At 39.3% G+C, this 17,910-nt stretch overlaps 1 protein-coding gene and 1 non-coding gene across 2 annotated transcripts; one reads left to right on the forward strand and one right to left on the reverse strand.

Annotated features, from left to right (window-relative positions):
• The first annotated feature begins 648 nt into the window (after nucleotides 1-648).
• Nucleotides 649-756, forward strand: LOC112713546 (small nucleolar RNA R71). Its single transcript, XR_003158522.1, has one exon. It is a non-coding gene; the product is annotated as a small nucleolar RNA R71 (small nucleolar RNA).
• A 14,012-nt stretch (nucleotides 757-14,768) lies between these two features.
• On the reverse strand, nucleotides 14,769-17,352 carry LOC112801124 (uncharacterized). The gene is made up of 3 exons (XM_025843688.3): nucleotides 16,617-17,352; nucleotides 15,161-16,077; nucleotides 14,769-15,052 (listed from the first exon to the last, which is right to left on the reverse strand). The coding sequence occupies exons 1-3, from the start codon at nucleotides 17,158-17,160 to the stop codon at nucleotides 14,939-14,941; spliced, it is 1,575 nt and encodes a 524-aa protein (XP_025699473.1). The 5' UTR covers nucleotides 17,161-17,352; the 3' UTR covers nucleotides 14,769-14,938.
• Between the last annotated feature and the right edge of the window lie 558 nt (nucleotides 17,353-17,910).

Raw genomic sequence — 17,910 nt, forward strand, 5'->3', positions numbered from 1 at the left:
TCTAATGGAGGACCTTGTTTCAGTCATGAAACTTTGAGTGGTTTTGATTAGATCAGAGACCGTGGTTGCTAAGTCAGAGGTATTCTGCTTAGAACTCTCTGTCTGTTGCTGAGAAGATGATGGAAAAGGCTTGCTATTGCTAAACCTGTTTCTTCCACCATTATTGTTGTTGAAACCTTGTTGAGGTCTCTGTTGATCCTTCCATGAGAGATTTGGATGATTTCTCCATGAAGGATTATAGGTGTTTCCATAGGGTTCTCCCATGTAATTCACCTCTTCTATTGAAGGGTTCTCAGGATCATAAGCTTCTTCTTCAGATGAAGCTTCCTTAGTACTGCTTGGTGCATTTTGCATTCCAGACAGACTTTGAGAAATCATATTGACTTGTTGAGTCAATATTTTATTCTGAGCCAGTATGGCATTCAGAGTGTCAATCTCAAGAACTCCTTTCTTCTGATTGGTCCCATTGTTCACAGAATTCCTTTCAGAAGTGTACATGAATTGGTTATTTGCAACCATTTCAATCAGCTCTTGAGCTTCTGTAGGCGTCTTCTTCAGATGAAGAGATCCTCCAGCAGAGCTATCCAAAGACATCTTGGATAGTTCAGAGAGACCATCATAGAAAATTCCAATGATGCTCCATTCAGAAAGCATATCAGTGGGACACTTTCTGATTAATTGTTTGTATCTTTCCCAAGCTTCATAGAGGGATTCTCCTTCCTTCTGTCTGAAGGTTTGGACTTCCACTCTAAGCTTACTCAATTTTTGAGGTGGAAAGAACTTTGCCAAGAAGGCATTGACTAGCTTTTCCCAAGAGTTCAGGCTTTCTTTAGGTTGTGAGTCCAACCATATTCTAGCTCTGTCTCTTATAGCAAAAGGGAATAGCATAAGTCTGTAGACCTCAGGGTCAACCCCATTAGTCTTGACAGTGTCACAGATTTGCAAGAACTCAGCTAAAAACTGATGAGGATCTTCCAATGGAAGTCCATGGAACTTGCAATTCTGTTGCATTAGAGAAACTAATTGAGGCTTAAGCTCAAAGTTGTTTGCTCCGATGGCAGGGATAGAGATGCTTCTCCCATAGAAGTCGGGAGTAGGTGCAGTAAAGTCACCCAGCACCTTCCTTGCATTGTTGGCATTATTGTTGTTTTCGGCTGCCATGGGTTCTTCTTCTTTGAAGATTTCTGTTAGGTCCTCTACAGAGAGTTGTGCCTTGGCTTCTCTTAGCTTTCGCTTCAAGGTCCTTTCAGGTTCAGGATCAGCCTCAACAAGAATGCTTTTGTCCTTGCTCCTGCTCATAAGAAAGAGAAGAGAACAAGAAAATGTGGAATCCTCTATGTCACAGTATAGAGATTCCTTGAGGTGTCAGAGGAAAAGAAAAATAGAAGGCAGAAGTAGAAAATTCGAACTTATCAAAGAAGATGGAGTTCGAATTTTGCATTAAGGAATAGTGTTAGTCCATAAATAGAAGGATGTGAGAAGAGGGGAAGTAATTTTCGAAAATCAAGTAAAAGATTTTGAAAACATTTTGAAAAACACTAATTGATTTTCGAAAATAAAAGTGGGAAAGAAATCAAGTGATTTTTGAAAAAGAATTTGAAATTAGAAATCAAAAAGATTTGATTGAAGGTTATTTTGAAAAAGATGTGGTTAAGAAGATATGATTGGTTTTAAAAAGATGTGATTGAGAAGATATGATTTGAAAAACATTTTAAAAAAAAAATTTGATTTTGAAGATTACTGACTTGGCTATCAAGAAAAGATATGATTCAAACATTAAACCTTTCTCAACAGAAAAGGCAACATACTTGAAATGTTGAATCAAATCATTAATTGATAGCAAGTATCTTTGAAAATAGAAAGAAATTGAATTTGAAAAAGATTTGATTTTGAAAAGATTTTGAAAACTTGAAAAAAATTTGCATTGAAAACAAAATCTTCCCTCTTGTGCCATCCTGGCGTTAAACGCCCAGAATGGTGCACATTCTGGCGTTTAACGCCCAAAACTCTACCCTTTTGGGGTTAAACGCCCAACCAGGCACCCTGGATGGCGTTTAAACGCCAGTCTGTCCTTCTTCACTGGGCGTTTTGAACGCCCAGGTTTTTCTGTATAATTCCTCTGCTGTATGTTCTGAATCTTCAATTCTCTGTATTATTGACTTGAAAAGACACAAATTAAAAATATTTTTGGATTTTTAATAGTGAGGAATAATCAAAATGCAACTAAAATCAAATAATAATGCATGCAAGACACCAAACTTAGCAGTTTGTATACTACTGACACTAATGAGAATGCATATGAGACACATAAACACTCAAGTCAAGAGGAATTAAAGATCAAAGTAATGAAATCATCAAGAACATCTTGAAGATCACTAAGACACATGAATGGATGCAAGAAAAACAGAAACATGCAATTGACATCAAACTTAAAATGAGAATAGAGTCTCAACAGGAAAAATATTTTTGGTTTTTATGATTTTGTAAATTTTTTTGTGCTTTTTCGAAAATTAAGTGGAAAAAGAAAATAAAGATATCAAAATTCTTAATGAGAATTCCAGGAATCATGCGATGTTTAGTCTAAGACTCCGGTCCAGGAATTAAACATGGCTTCACAGCCAGCCAAGCTTTCAAAGAAAGCTTCGGTCCAAAACACTAGACATGGCCAATGGCCAGCCAAGCCTTAGCAGATCACTGCTCCAACAGCAAGATTGATAGAAATCAACAAGCTCTTGTTATGATAAGTTGAAACCTCGGTCCAATAAAATTAGACATGGCTTCACAGCCAGCCAGACTTCAACAGATCATCTTGAAACTCTAGAATTCATTCTTAAGAACTCTGAAAAAAATACCTAATCTAAGCAACAAGATGAACCGTCAGTTGTCCATACTCGAACAATCCCCGGCAACGGCGCCAAAAACTTGGTGCACGAAATTGTGATCAATACTTTTCACAACACAAATAATCCCCGGTGATGAATCCAAAAACTTGGTGTTCAAAACCATGGCATAAACACAACTTCGTACAACTAACCAGCAAGTGTACTGGGTCATCCAAGTAATAAACCTTACGCGAGTAAGGGTCGATCCCACAGAGATTGTTGGTATGAAGCAAGCTATAGTCACCTTGTAAATCTTAGTCAGGCAGACTCAAATGGATATGAATGATGATATACGAAAACATAAAGATAAAGATAGAGATACTTATGTAATTCATTGGTAGGAATTTCAGATAAGCGTATGAAGATGCTTGTCCCTTCCATCTCTCTGCTTTCCTACTGTCTTCATCCAATCCTTCTTACTCCTTTCCATGGCAAGCTTATGCAAGGGTTTCACCGTTGTCAGTGGCTACCTCCCATCCTCTCAGTGGAAATGTTCAACGCACCCTGTCACGGCACGACTATCCATCTGTCGGTTCTCAATCAGGCCGGAATAGAATCCAGTGATTCTTTTGCGTCTGTCACTAACGCCCCACCTTCAGGAGTTTGAAGCTCGTCACAGTCATTCAATCATTGAATCCTACTCAGAATACCACAGACAAGGTTAGACCTTCCGGATTCTCTTGAATGCCGCCATCAGTTCTAGCCTATACCACGAAGACTCTGATCTCACGGAATGGCTGGCTCGGTTGTCAGGCGAGCACTCGGTTGTCAGGCGATCAACCATGCATCGTGTATCAGGAATCCAAGAGATATTCACCCAATCTAAGGTAGAACGGAGGTGGTTGTCAGGCACACGTTCATAGGTGAGAATGATGATGAGTGTCACGGATCATCACATTCATCAAGTTGAAGAACAAGTGATATCTTAGAACAAGAACAAGCGGAATTGAATAGAAGAACAATAGTAATTGCATTAATACTCGAGGTACAGCAGAGCTCCACACCTTAATCTATGGTGTGTAGAAACTCCACCATTGAAAATATATAAGAACAAGGTCTAGGCATGGCCGAATGGCCAGCCTCCCAAAGAGGGTTCAATCATAAAAACATGATCAAAAGCTCCCAAAATGATCCAAAGATGAAAATACAATAGTAAAAGGTCCTACTTATAGAGAACTAGTAGCCTAGGGTGTACAGAGATGAGTAGATGACATAAAAATCCACTTCCGGGCCCACTTGGTGTGTGCTTGGGCTGAGCATTAAAGCATTTTCGTGTAGAGACTCTTCTTGGAGTTAAACGCCAACTTTTATGCCAGTTTGGGCGTTTAACTCCCATTCTTGTGCCAGTTCCGGCGTTTAACGCTGGAAATTCTGAGGGTGACTTTGAACGCCGGTTTGGGCCATCAAATCTTGGGCAAAGTATGGACTATCATATATTGCTGGAAAGCCCAGGATGTCTACTTTCCAACTCCGTTGAGAGCGCGCCAATTGGGCTTCTGCAGCTCCAGAAAATCCGCTTCGAATGCAGGGAGGTCAGAATCCAACAGCATCTGCAGTCCTTTTTAGTCTCTGAATCAGATTTTTGCTCAGATCCCTCAATTTCAGCCAGAAAATACATGAAATCACAGAAAAACACACAAACTCATAGTAAAGTCCAAAAAAGTGAATTTTAACTAAAAACTAATAAAAATATACTAAAAACTAACTAGATCATACTAAAAACATACTAAAAACAATGCCAAAAAGCGTACAAATTATCCGCTCATCAGTAAACATTGCCTTGTAGAACCAAATCCAGTCGGCAACTCGAGGGGCGTGGAGGTTGAGTTCGTATTACCGTTCGTGGAGGGCAGGAACGAAAACATCGTAGTTGGCCTCTGATAAACCACTATTTTATGGTTTATCTTGTGCTCAATTGAGTGGTTTTTATCAACTCTTTACCCACTTATTCATACTATTTGCATGGTTTTATATTTGCCTTCCTAATTATGTGCTTTGATTGAAAACATGCTTCTTTGGCTTTTATTTCCTTTTATTTAATCCTCTCTTATTACCATTAGATGCCTTATATGTGCGTTACGTGATTTCAGGAATTACAGGGCAGGAATGGCTTAGAGGATGGAAAGGAAGCATGCAAAAGTGGAAGGAATACAAGAAGTTGAAGGAACTGCAAAGCTGTCAGCCTGACCCTCTCACACTCAAACAATCATAACTTCAGCTACAGAGGTCCAAATGATGCGGTTCCACTTGCGTTGGAAAGCTAACGTCCGGGGCTTCGATTTGATATATAATTTATCATAGTGTACGTACAAATAGGCGACGCGAACACGCACTCTACGCGGACGCGTCGCATTTGCGAATCTCATTCCGCGCGGACACGTCGATGACGCCTCCGCGTCACTTTGCCGCGACCTGTACGGACCAGATTTCATAATCAGCGATTTTTGGGCTGTTTCTGACCCAGTTTTCAGCCCAGAGAACACAGATTAGAGGCTATAAAGTGGGAGAATGCATCCATTCATGATCATGCTTTCATAATTCATAATTTTTAGTTTTAGATGTACTTTTTAGAGAGAGACGTTCTCTCCTCTTTCTTAGGATTTTAGGATTAGGATTCCTCTTAAAGGATTTAGGATTTATTATTTCAACTTACAATTTCTTCTGAGCTCCAGGTTCAATATTCCTTTATTTTGACTTCTCTTCTACTTCGGGATACTTTAATGCTTTTATTTGTATTTGATTTATGTTGCCCAATTGGCTTATCAATATTGTCCATGTTAGATTTTATTGCTTTGAATGTATGTTATTTGAGGTATTTCAGATCTAAGATTCATATTTAGCTTTTTATATTATTGGCTTTAATTGATTAATTGAAAGCTCTTGAGTTACCAACTATTCATGATTGATTGTTATGTCGGCTAATTAACTGGAATTCCACTAACTCTAGTCTTTCCTTAGGATTTGGCTAGAACTTGGGAAATCCAACCAATTAGTTCACTTGACTTTCCCTTGCTTACGCAAAGGTTAACTAAGTGGGATTAACTTCCATTCTTATAGGAGTAACTAGGATAGGACTTCCGAATTTTCATATCTTGCCAAGAGTTTATTTTATAGTTATTATTTATTTCGCTTATCATTTATCATACTTGTTCCTCATTCTCAAAACCCCAAAATTTTACCTTTTTCATAGCCAATAATAAGTCATACCTCCCTGCAATTCCTTGAGAAGACGACCCGAGGTTTGAATGCTTCGGTTATCAATTTATTTAAGGGTTTGTTACTTGTGACAACCAAAACGTTTGTAAGAAAGGTTGATTGCTTGGTTTAGTAACTATACTTACAACGAGAGTTTACTATAACTTCTAAACCATCAATCTACAGTTCTTTAAAATGGCGCCGTTGCTGGGGAATTACAAACGTGTGCCTTATTATTGGTTATTGTAAATATTTTTCAAAAAAAAAAACTTTTATATCTTTTTCAAAATCTTATCTTATCCTTTTTCAAAAATCATATCTTTTTCAAAATCTTATCTTTTTCAAAATATTTTCTTTTTGTTAGTTTTTGTTTTTATTTTCTTCTACTACTATGAACTCTCACCCCTTTGACTCTGAGTCTGGTTAAAAATATGTTGCAGGAAGAGGAGATTATAATGGGAACAGGCATCAAGGTTGGAACAATCAAAGATGGGAGGAGCCACAAGGATTTAATCAACCCTCATGGCAACAACCACCTCCAATGGACTATCAACAATCGTTCTGTGATGCATATCAAGGCAATGGCTATGGTGAGCACTCTTTTGATTATCAACAACCACCACCATACGCCTATGAACCCCCTCCTCAACATAGCTTTGGACCACCATACTCACGAGCCCCTTACCACCAAACACCCTCATACGATCCTAACCCGTACCCACCATACCAACCACCTTATCAGCCAAATGAACCATTCACAGAACCACCACCTCAATATACACCATCTCCTTATCATTATCAAGATGAACCACCTTCCTACCATGAACCCCTTCTCCCAACAAATGAACCCTCCTATCCACCCCAAACCTCCATGGAGAAAGCATTTACCGATCTAAACTCTACTATACAAGCTCTCGCCGCCCGAATCGGACCACCAAATACCTTCAACAATCAACCCTCAAGCTCTAGTGCACTTCCTTTTCAACCACATAATGATCCACCCATCCCATCACCACCATCCATGGAAGAGCACCCACATCCATCAATCCAAGAGCAAGATGATCCCAATGATGCTATTGATATGGAACAAGAGAGAGAGGATCATCTTCGCGAATCCATACTTCATAAGGAGCTAGAGGAGGCACTAAAGGTGAAGGTAGGAGAGACCCTTGAAGATGAAGGAGTAATTGAAGGGAGTTGTCATGGAAAGGTAATCATCAAGGAGGAACAAGAGTCAAGGGATCATTTCCCGGAAACAGTAGATCAATTTCATGCAACCCTTCATCAATTGGAGCAAGCAATAAATCAATTAGCTTCCCGACGTTCGAACACTCAAGGAACCCCCATGGCTTCATGTAGAAAATCTAATGAAGAACGTAGCATGAAGGAGACATTAGAAACTCCAGTGGATAGTAAGGAGCATGAATTTGTACTGGAACAAGTGGAGGAAGCCGGAATTATTGAAGAAGAATAAGTGGTTGAAGACTTAGGAGATGCTAAACCTCCATTGGAAAGTCCATTCATAAAGCCTCCTTCCAAGGAGTTTGAATTTAATGTTGAGGAGGATGTACAACCCCCAAGGCATGTCATGGTGGAAGACTTGGAAGAGGTTGATCAAGAGATTGAGACTAAAGAAGAAGAAGCACAACAGCCCATGCCCTTGGTGAACAATGAAGAAGAGATTGAATTGGAAGACATTCACCAAGAGGAAGAGGTTGATATTGAAGAAGATTGCAAAGAGGTGGAAGATGTCGAAGAAGCACAAGGGAGTGGAGCTTGCACGTTCATTAGAAACACCTCCCCCAAAGTTGCCATCATCCTTCACAACATTCAAGTGGGTAAAATTCATATCCCTTAGCTCTCTAATCCCACTTGAATATGGGCTACTGGAGACGGATGGTCAACTTAGAGCTCTTTGTGGCATTAAGAGTAAGAGGAAGATGGTCAGTGGTAAGAATTGTCCTGCAAGGTTCATTATGGTATAGAGCTCAGCTGAATGGGTCAAGGAAGTTGTTTAGCTGCTTTAGTGAGAATTCAGACTGCTTACCACCCGGATGGAACAATATTGCTCAACAAGAAGACGGGTGCAAAAGCAAGGTTTGGGACCCCAGAATTCAATCTAGAAATCAATACTCTTGGGGCCTTGTTACTTGCTTTAGCTTGCTTGAAGGCTCTCTGCGCCTAGTTTGGGACCCCGGAGGCTGTTGGAATTCCAAACATTGGTGGATATTCCTGGATCAGTACACGCATAAGCCACCATGACAGGAATCTCATCAAATGTCCAACTTAAGGACTTTAACTAAAAGTACTAGGTGGGAGACAACCCACCATGGTATGATCCTTCTCTTTTTAGTTTTAATTTTAGTCTGTTTTTGAATTTTTATTGAACCTGCAATTTTTGCATGACATTCATTGCATTTTGCATTCTGCATATTGCATAAAAAAAGGCACGCACGTGACGCGGCAGCGTCGCTGACGCGTCCGCGTCACTAGTGCATTGGGAAGAAAATTAAAGTGAACAGAGAGTCACGCGAGAGCGTGGCTGGAGGCGTGCCTTTGGCACAAATTGATCCACGCGACCGCGTTGCTGACGCGTCCGCGTCATGTGGGAAAAATGCCTCCCACGCGTCCGCGTCACTCACGCGGCCGCGTGCCCTGGAATTCGACGTAAAATGGGTGCACGACCAAAAGTTGTGTTAGAGTGGTGATGGATCGGTGTTGAACGCACAAATTCTTCCTACGTGGACGCATGGCTCACGCGTCCGCGTCATATCCCTCTAATGGCCACTCACGCGATTGCGTGACCCACGCGATCGCGTCACCGAAAATTTGGCAAAAATAAAAATTCGAACAGAGAGTTGTGCGAGTGCGAGGCTACCCTCGCGCCAGTAGCATAACATGTGTCACGCATCCGCGTGACCGACGCGTCCGCATCGATTCACTTAATGCCCATTCGCGCGAACGCGTTACTCACGCGTCACTAGTGCGTTGGGAAGAAAATTAAAGTGAACAGAGAGTCACGCGAGAGCGTGGTTGGAGGCGTGCCTTTGGCACAAATGGATCCACGCGACCGCGTTGCTGACGCGTCTGCGTCATGTGGAAAAAATGCCTCCACGTGTCTGCGTGACTCACGCGGCCGCGTGTCCTGGAATTCGACATAAAATGGGTGCACGACCAAAAGTTGTATTAGAGTGGTGATGGATCGGTGCTGAACGCACAAATTCTTCCTACGTGGACGCATGGCTCAAGCGTCCGCGTCATATCCCTCTAATGGCCACTCACGCGATCGCGTGACCCACGCGATCGCGTCACCCAAAATTTGGCAAAAATAAAAATTCGAACAGAGAGTTGTGTGAGTGTGAGGCTGCCCTCGCGCCAGTAGCATAACATGTGTCACGCGTCCGCGTGACCGACGCGTTCGCATCGATTCACTTAATGCGCATTCGCGCGAACGCGTTACTCACGCGTCCGCGTCGATTGCGCCACACAACTTATCCTAATTTGCCTAATATCTTATCTTTCTCTTCCCCAAATCCTATCTTTTCTTTTTCCTCCTTTTTTCTTTCTTCCCCCCTTCTTCCTTCTTCCCTCATTCTCAATTTCTACTTTCTCTCTCTCTTCCCACCATTATCAAGGTTTTTCTTTTCTTCTTCCCTCCTCACTTTTCTATTCTTCTTCTTTCTTTATATTTTCTTCTTCCTTTCTCTTTCTTTTTACTTTCATTGCATATATTTTCTTTTTCTTTCCTTTCTATTGGTGTTGGAAATTTATTTGGTCATTGTGGATTGTTGCAAAATTGTTTGGCAATTATATTTTTAAAGAGTTGCTTGCATGTTCAATTTATTATTTTCATTGGGTTATTTACCATGCATACTATGTGTTTGTGAAAAAGCCCATATGGCATCATGCACTTTTCTACATTATTCTATTCTACTATTCAATGCCTGCTTTTCACAAATTCCCTTTACTATTGTATTAATTGAATTTAATTGTCAATACAAACGTGATAGTTTGTTACGAGGTGATGCTTGATCTATGCTACTCATGCCCTTGCCAGCATGCCAATAAACATCTTGCACCTACTTACCCTATCATGCACTTGTTCTATTCCCTTTGATGAACTTTTCACATCTTGTCATGACCATGTGTTCACTTCATTCATCTTTACCGTGCACTGATTATCACTCATTCAATCCTCTTCCTTGCTCTATCTCTTTAGATTTAATTTACTTTCTCTTCCCTTTTTCAGGATGGCCACCAAGAAGGGTAGAGAGAAAGCTACTCCCAAACCACCGGCAAGGAAAGGAACAAAAAATGAGCACCAGCTGAGGAACCACAACCCCCATCCACCTGCACATCTCAGCATGCACCGAGGACGGTGCAATCTTTAAGTGTGGGGAGATCGATACCGATCTCCACGGGTTAGTTAGTCCCTTCTCAACACCAATGTTAATTTGTTAATTGATGCATTTGCATGTTTGTTTGATTTTATGCATTTAGTCACTACTTGGTTGAAGTAATATTTTCTTTTTCAAGAAATTTTTATAGTATTTCACTAATTTAAATTGAAAATTTTTTGTTAAATTTGTTTGAAGTTGTATTTGGAATATGGTTTTTGAGCCAAAGAACACACGACCTGTGAGATTTGAGCTTATTTACATGGTTACATTATTTAACCATAATATTTTATTCTTGTGTGTTTTCTTCTTTATGATTGCAATCTTTACTTTGTTTCAGTCTATATGTCCATTATTTAGTATATTTACATGCTTGCATATGATTGAGGCCATATTGGATTATTAACTCACTTATCCCAAATAAGCCTACCCTTTTATGGTACCCTTGTTAACCCCCCTTGAGCCTTTTAACCCCATTCTGTTTTATAACCACATTACTAGCCTTAAGCAGAAAAAGAAATTAAAAATCCCAAGTTGAATCCTTAGTTAGCTTAAGATAGAAATTGTGTATCAACTAAGTGTGGGAAAAGTTATGGGAACATGGGATGATAAAAAAAAAAGAATTAAATTGAATAAGTTATTTGAAAATTTGGGAAGCATACTCATATGAAATCAAATAATTAAATTACCATGTGCATTGGCAGAAAAAAAATTTTAAGTAATTAAATAAGGGGATACAAATATATATATATATATATATATATATATATATATATATATATATATATATATATATATATATATATATATATATATATATTACCCCGAATGCAAAATAAAAAGAATCAATGCATATGGGACAAAATTCAAAAATAAAATTGGTGCATGAGTATGTAACACACAAGTGGGAAAATTGGGCAGCTAGGCAAGATTTCTAAATTATATAGAGTATGTATGTGTTAGGTGAAATCTTAGACTAATCAAGGGTTCAATTATTAGCTCACTTAACCTTATATATATACCCTTACCCTTACCTTAGCCCCATTACAACCTTGGAAAAGACCTCATGATGTTTGCATTGGTATACTAAATATTTGTTGATTGGTTAGATGAAGAACAAAGTTTAGAAAGCATGATTAGAGAAGAATAGAGTGATTAACCCTAGACACTTGAGAGATTAGAGTGATATACACTACCAGTGAGGGTTCAATGCTTGACTCTATGTTCCCTGCTTTCATGAGCTATCTTCTTACAAAGTTTACTTGCTTTTTATTGTATGATTTGAATTAGTGGAATTTGATTCATATTTGTCTTGAAAAAGCTTATTTACTTTTAACCAAGTAGGTAGAAACATTCTGCATGAAGTTGCATTCATATAGATAGGTTGCATTTCATACATTATACCATTCCTCTTCACTCTCTTATAGCTTCTCTTGAGCTTAGCATGAGGACATGCTAATGTTTAAGTGTGGAGAGATTGATAAACCACTATTTTATGGTTTATCTTGTGCTCAATTGAGTGGTTTTTATCAACTCTTTACCCACTTATTCATACTATTTGCATGGTTTTATATTTGTCTTCCTAATTATGTGCTTTGACTAAAAACATGCTTCTTTGGCTTTTATTTCCTTTTATTTAATCCTCTCTTATTACCATTGGATGCCTTGATATGTGTGTTAGGTGATTTCATGAATTACAGGGTAGGAATGGCTTAGAGGATGGAAAGGAAGCATGCAAAAGTGGAAGGAATACAAGAAGTTGAAGGAACTGCAAAGCTGTCAGCCTGACCCTCTCGCACTAAAACGATCATAACTGGAGCTACAGAGGTCCAAATGATGCGGTTTCCCTTGCGTTGGAAAGCTAACGCCCGGGGCTTCAATTTGATATATAATTCATCATAGTGGCCGTACAGATAGGCGACGCGAACGCGCGCTCCACGCGGACACGTCGCATCTGCGAATCTCATTCCGCACGGACGCATGGATGACGCCTCCGCGTCACTTTGCCGCGACCTGTACGGACCAGGTTTCACAATCAGTGATTTCTGGGCTGTTTCTGACTCAGTTTTCGGCCCGGAGAACACAGATTAGAGGCTATAAAGTGGGGGAATGCATCCATTCATGATCATGCTTTCATAATTCATAATTTTTAGTTTTAGATGTACTTTTTAGAGAGAGAGGTTCTCTCCTCTCTCTTAGGATTTTAGGATTAGGATTCTTCTTAAAGGATTTAGGATTTATTATTTCAACTTACAATTTCTTCTGAGCTCCAGGTTCAATATTCCTTTATTTTGACTTCTCTTCTGCTTTGGGATACTTTAATGCTTTTATTTGTATTTGATTTATGTTCCCCAATTGGCTTATCAATATTGTCCATGTTAGATTTTATTGCTTTGAATGTATGTTATTTGAGGTATTTCAGATCTAAGATTCATATTTAGCTTTTTATATTATTGGCTTTAATTGATTAACTGGAAACTCTTGAGTTACCAACTATTCATGATTGATTGTTATGTCGGCTAATTAACTGGAATTCCACTAACTCTAGTCTTTCCTTAGGATTTGGCTAGAACTTGAAAAATCCAACCAATTAGTTCACTTGAGTTTCCCTTGCTTACGCAAAGGTTAACTAAGTGGGATTAACTTCCATTCTTATAGGAGTAACTAGGATAGGACTTTCGAATTTTCATATCTTGCCAATAGTTTATTTGATAGTTATTTATTTATTTTGCTTATCATTTATCATACTTGTTCCTCATTCTCAAAACCCCCAAAATTTTACCTTTTTCATAGCCAATAATATGTCATACCTCCCTGCAATTTCTTAAGAAGACGACCCGAGGTTTGAATACTTCGGTTATCAATTTATTTAGGGGTTTGTTACTTGTGACAAACAAAACGTTTGTAAGAAAGGTTGATTGCTTGGTTTAGTAACTATACTTACAACGAGAGTTTACTATAACTTCTAAACCATCAATCTACAGTTCTTCAGCCTCCTCGTCGGTCCCACCGACAAGTACTCGGCTTGACGAAACTCTGTAAGCTCCTCCTAACCCATCTGGTTCGGGGAGTCCTTCACGTCAGAGGTCACCCAATCATACCGGTCGTAACCCGCGCTTGAGGAAGAAGCTCGTGAGACGATACGAGACATACGTAGAGTGGGGACACCACTCGGTTAGTCTACGAGATCGGGAGTTCGAAAAAGGCCCCAGAAACTACTTTTAGCCTATTCACAACTGAAACCAAGCATGGCCAAAGCAAATCCTAAGTAAAACCTAAATCTAATGCCCTAGAATGGTAACCCCCCCAATGCGCCTATCTAACACTAACAACAGCCCTCATGCAAGTCAAATCAGGAGAGCAGCATGTATGCAGGAGCATAGATAATGAAGATAAAATGAACATGAAATAAAAGGCGAGGGATGAACGCTTACGAGGATTGATTGTGATGACTCGAAAGGGAGTGAGAAGGAGTGAATGCACAAGGATGCAGGAACCGCAACAGGAAATTCAGAGAAGATGAAAGTAGGAAAGAGCTAGGCACTGAGGAGAAAATAGAATGCAAAACTGGGTATGAGGGAGTTAGAAAACCAACTCAAGAAGTGCGAAAGGCAACTGCAAAAGAGTCTTTACTCGCAGGGTTTGAAACAACCCATTATGAGCATTAAATGCCCAACGCGAAGAACGAGGCGACGAACAGACACGCGCGCAAGAGGCACGTCCTCTCCACGAGCGGCCGACCTAGCGACAACACACAAGAGAGGATATGACACGCAACCAATGGCCCTCGCGATCATTGCTAACGCGTTGGGGGCACTGTTACGGCCTAGCCCAAACATCATGTAGGCCGACCCGACCTATAGGCCACCCAACCCGAACGGTCGGGTGCGAGGCGCTCAACCACGGACCCGGACACGCGTCCTTGACAACTCTCTACTACAGCTGTATGGGGAAGTTTCGAGGAAGGTGGGTCTGTTCTTGCAGGACCCACTTCTGACATGATATATAAGGGGAGGGTCCTACCCCTCCCCCAAGATACGTCACACATATTACTTTTCCCCTTTTTCTCTCCTACCGCACGACTGACTAGAGCGTCGGAGTGTCTTTGCAGGTGACACCCCCTCTTTGCGAAGAGCTCGGGACGTCAGCTACTCCATATCCAACCCCGCAACCCGGAACCAGGTCGTGCCCCTTCTTATCAATCCGAAGATCCCTCCGAACCATCCGATATCCGACCAACCGAACATTATTCAAAGGTGAAAAAGTGTGCATTGACATAATATATGAGATAAAATGAATACAAAATACCGGTATTTATCATAAAATTATTTACAAGGCTAGCCAAATATTATTGCATTACAATAAAACAATTAATTAATTAATTAATTAGAAGATGTAGGACATAACACAACTTGAGGCAACATAACAATCAACATGGTTCATTTAACGACATCACTCCTCAAATCAGAATCCGAAGCAAAGCCAGAATCGAATACTCTTCCTTCTATTCTTATTTTTTGATGACACAAATTTTGCATCCCTCTCAGCGACAAAATTAGCCATGTACTGCACAACTTCCTGGTGAGAAAGAAAAAAACAATGAACAAATTTTAAGTAAAATGCAGCAAGCAAATGAGACTAGAAATCAAAGCCAGAGTTAAAAATCAAAATGTCTCTTTTTTATACCTGAGCACCCAACTTAATCACTTCTCTTGGGGGAACCACAAGAGGAGTCTCATCAGCACGGAAAACTCTCAAATTAGACAAGAGCCTGAAAGATTCGGGCAAAGCTCTTATTTGATCGTCACTTATCTCCAACTCCTCGAGCTTCTCGAGATTTCCAATTGTTTCCGGCAAGGCTCTTAGGTCCGCGAAGTTCTTTCCAACATTTAGTTTCCTCAAATTTACGACCAAACATAGGTTTTCAGGTATGAATTCAAGTTCATTGAAGCTAACATCAAGTTCCTTCAAGTTCATTAGATTACCTATTGTAGAAGGCAACCTTTTAACTCTGTTATAGTGCAAAGTGAGAATCTCCAAGCTCTCAAGCTTCCCTATTGCCTCAGGAAGGGCCTTTAGCTGATTGAAATCTAAGTTCAAAATAGATAGCATTGAACAGTTTCCAATTGTGTATGGCAGCTCCTCAAGTTCATTTGTCTCGACGTTCAGCCTCCTAAGGCTGCTTAAACCCCCGATCGTCTCTGGCAAAACTGTGAACTCATTCAAACTCAAGTCGAGATCAGCGAGATTTTTCAAGTTACAAAACAAAGCTGGGAGGGTCTTCATTTTGTTGCAGCGGAGGTTGAGCTCGACAAGGTTAATCAATTCGCCAAATGATTGGGGAAGGTTTATGAGCTGGTTGGAAGAAAGATTTAGCTTTGTTAAGGCCTTGAGAGCCACAATTGTTGTTGGAAGAGCCATGATTCTGTTTTCGGATAGGTCTATTTCAGTGACATAAGATAGTTTCCCAATTGAAAGGGGTAACCATTCCATTTGTTCCTCCAATTTCCCTTTAAGCTCAAGCTTTGTGTCTCCATTTTTAGCACAAGTTTCAATAACAGTAGCGACTTTCATGATACTTAATTTCTCAGAGCTTCCAGTGCCTATTATTACCAAAACAAAGGATGAAAAATGATAGCAAACCGGCCTTCAGAACTCAGAAAGATGGAACACAAATTCCCAAACATGTAATCAACCTATCATAATTAATTCCTAAAAATCAAAGTCAAACCATAGCCTTCAAGTTCTTAAGCGACCTAATAACAACTTAAAGCACCAATCAAATTCAAGATTATCACTTGTTTCTCTATTGATACCAAAAATCGTCGATATACTGTTAGATTACAATTTTACAACATTACCCAATCATACACGCAACTAAGTTCGTGACACAAATCAAGCACTTTTATCATCGACATGGGAATATTGAATAACCATATACAGAATTTACCAAAAAAGACGTTAAACGATCATGCTTAGATGTATAACAAAATCAACCCGTGTGTAAAATACATGTTAGAAATATACATTAAAAATAACATAAATTATACATTTATTTATACAGATATATATGAATTTTTGGTATGCATATAGCATTTTTGTACGCCAAATAGTTCAGTTAAAGAAGTAAAATGGAGCTAACCTTGAGAGAACAACTTCTTCGCCGATGAACTCTTCTTCAAAACATTCTTTCGTGCCCCTTCATCCTCCTCTTCCTCTTCCTCTTCCGCTTCCTCTATCTTCTTCATCACCACCAACCTCTCACCAGCAACCTCATCAATCTCAGTGCCAACACCGTCGCCGCCGCCGCCACCGCCGGAGACCAACTCAGACGCCCTCTGAATAAGGTCACCGAAGTTTTGAAACATCTTCTCCATGTCAATAACATGAAGCGCCTCTTTCCTCTGCTGGTGGCTCTGGAAAACCACCACGCTCTTCTTGAGATCCTTCAGAACAGAGAACAGGTCATCAGGGATGCCACGTGGCGGCTGTTGCTCCGAGATTTCGTTGAGCTTCGATTGCTCCTCGCTGTTCACGGTTTCCAAGGCTGACGTGGCAGCTTCAAGTTCCTCTATGGAAGGTCGAGGTGGCAGTGACCGGTAGATTCGGGTGATCTCTTCAACTGTTTCAAGAAACTCACGAGAACGTGGTGGTTGTGGACGATTTTTATCACTGACACGTTCCATGGTTAAGGGGCAAAGGCAGAAGAAGTTGAACAAGAAGAATAAGAATGCGAGAGTGCCTAATTGCCTATGCTTCACTGCTTTGTGGTGTTTTCAATTTTCTTTTTTTTTTTTTTTTTTTTTTTTCACTCTTTGCTGTTTATAAAGATTTACTGACACTAGGCAACAGTTTGCAAACTCAACGAGGCATGGCTTGGGGCGAAAGAAACAAAGGCTAAAATAAATAAATAAATAAATAAATAAGCGAAGGAAACAAATGATTTTTTTTTTAAAAAATAGAATTGAGGTTTAAATTTAAAATTTTTAGATGAAAATGTTAAGATTATGCGATTTGAATTATAATTTATTAGCACAAATAAAAATTTTTTTGTCAATTAATGAGTATATATTTTTATGCAAAAAACAATTCTTTCGGTATCTTTTAAAAATTAGAAAATAATTTTATCATAAATTATTATATGATAAATTTAATTATCTTATAAAACAGGAAGAATAGAAAATAGAAAGGAATTAGAGATTAGAGAGAATTAAGAAAATGATTCATTAGGTTAAAGAAAAATTAAAAAACATTTATAAGAGTGAAATTTTAAATAAAAAAATTATACAAATTATTAATTCTTATTATTTGTTTTTCTATTATTTTTATTTATAGTAAATCGTACTGACTAATAAAATGATTTTAATTAGGCTTTGGACTCATCTTTAGAATACGTTTTTATATCGAGTTATTAAGGATAAATTTCTCAAAAATAA

Source organism: Arachis hypogaea, chromosome 1, assembly GCF_003086295.3.
Source record: "Arachis hypogaea cultivar Tifrunner chromosome 1, arahy.Tifrunner.gnm2.J5K5, whole genome shotgun sequence".
Classification (NCBI taxonomy): Eukaryota; Viridiplantae; Streptophyta; class Magnoliopsida; order Fabales; family Fabaceae; genus Arachis; species Arachis hypogaea.

Excerpts from the sequence above, each read along its gene's own strand:
- LOC112801124 (XM_025843688.3), bottom strand. The coding sequence starts at position 17,160 with ATGGAACGTGTCAGTGATAAAAATCGTCCACAACCACCACGTTCTCGT. Across the intron at positions 16,078-16,616 it reads GAAGAAGTTGTTCTCTCAAG|GCACTGGAAGCTCTGAGAAA; the intron begins GTTAGCTCCATT and ends TGGTAATAATAG. Across the intron at positions 15,053-15,160 it reads TGATTAAGTTGGGTGCTCAG|GAAGTTGTGCAGTACATGGC; the intron begins GTATAAAAAAGA and ends CTTTCTCACCAG.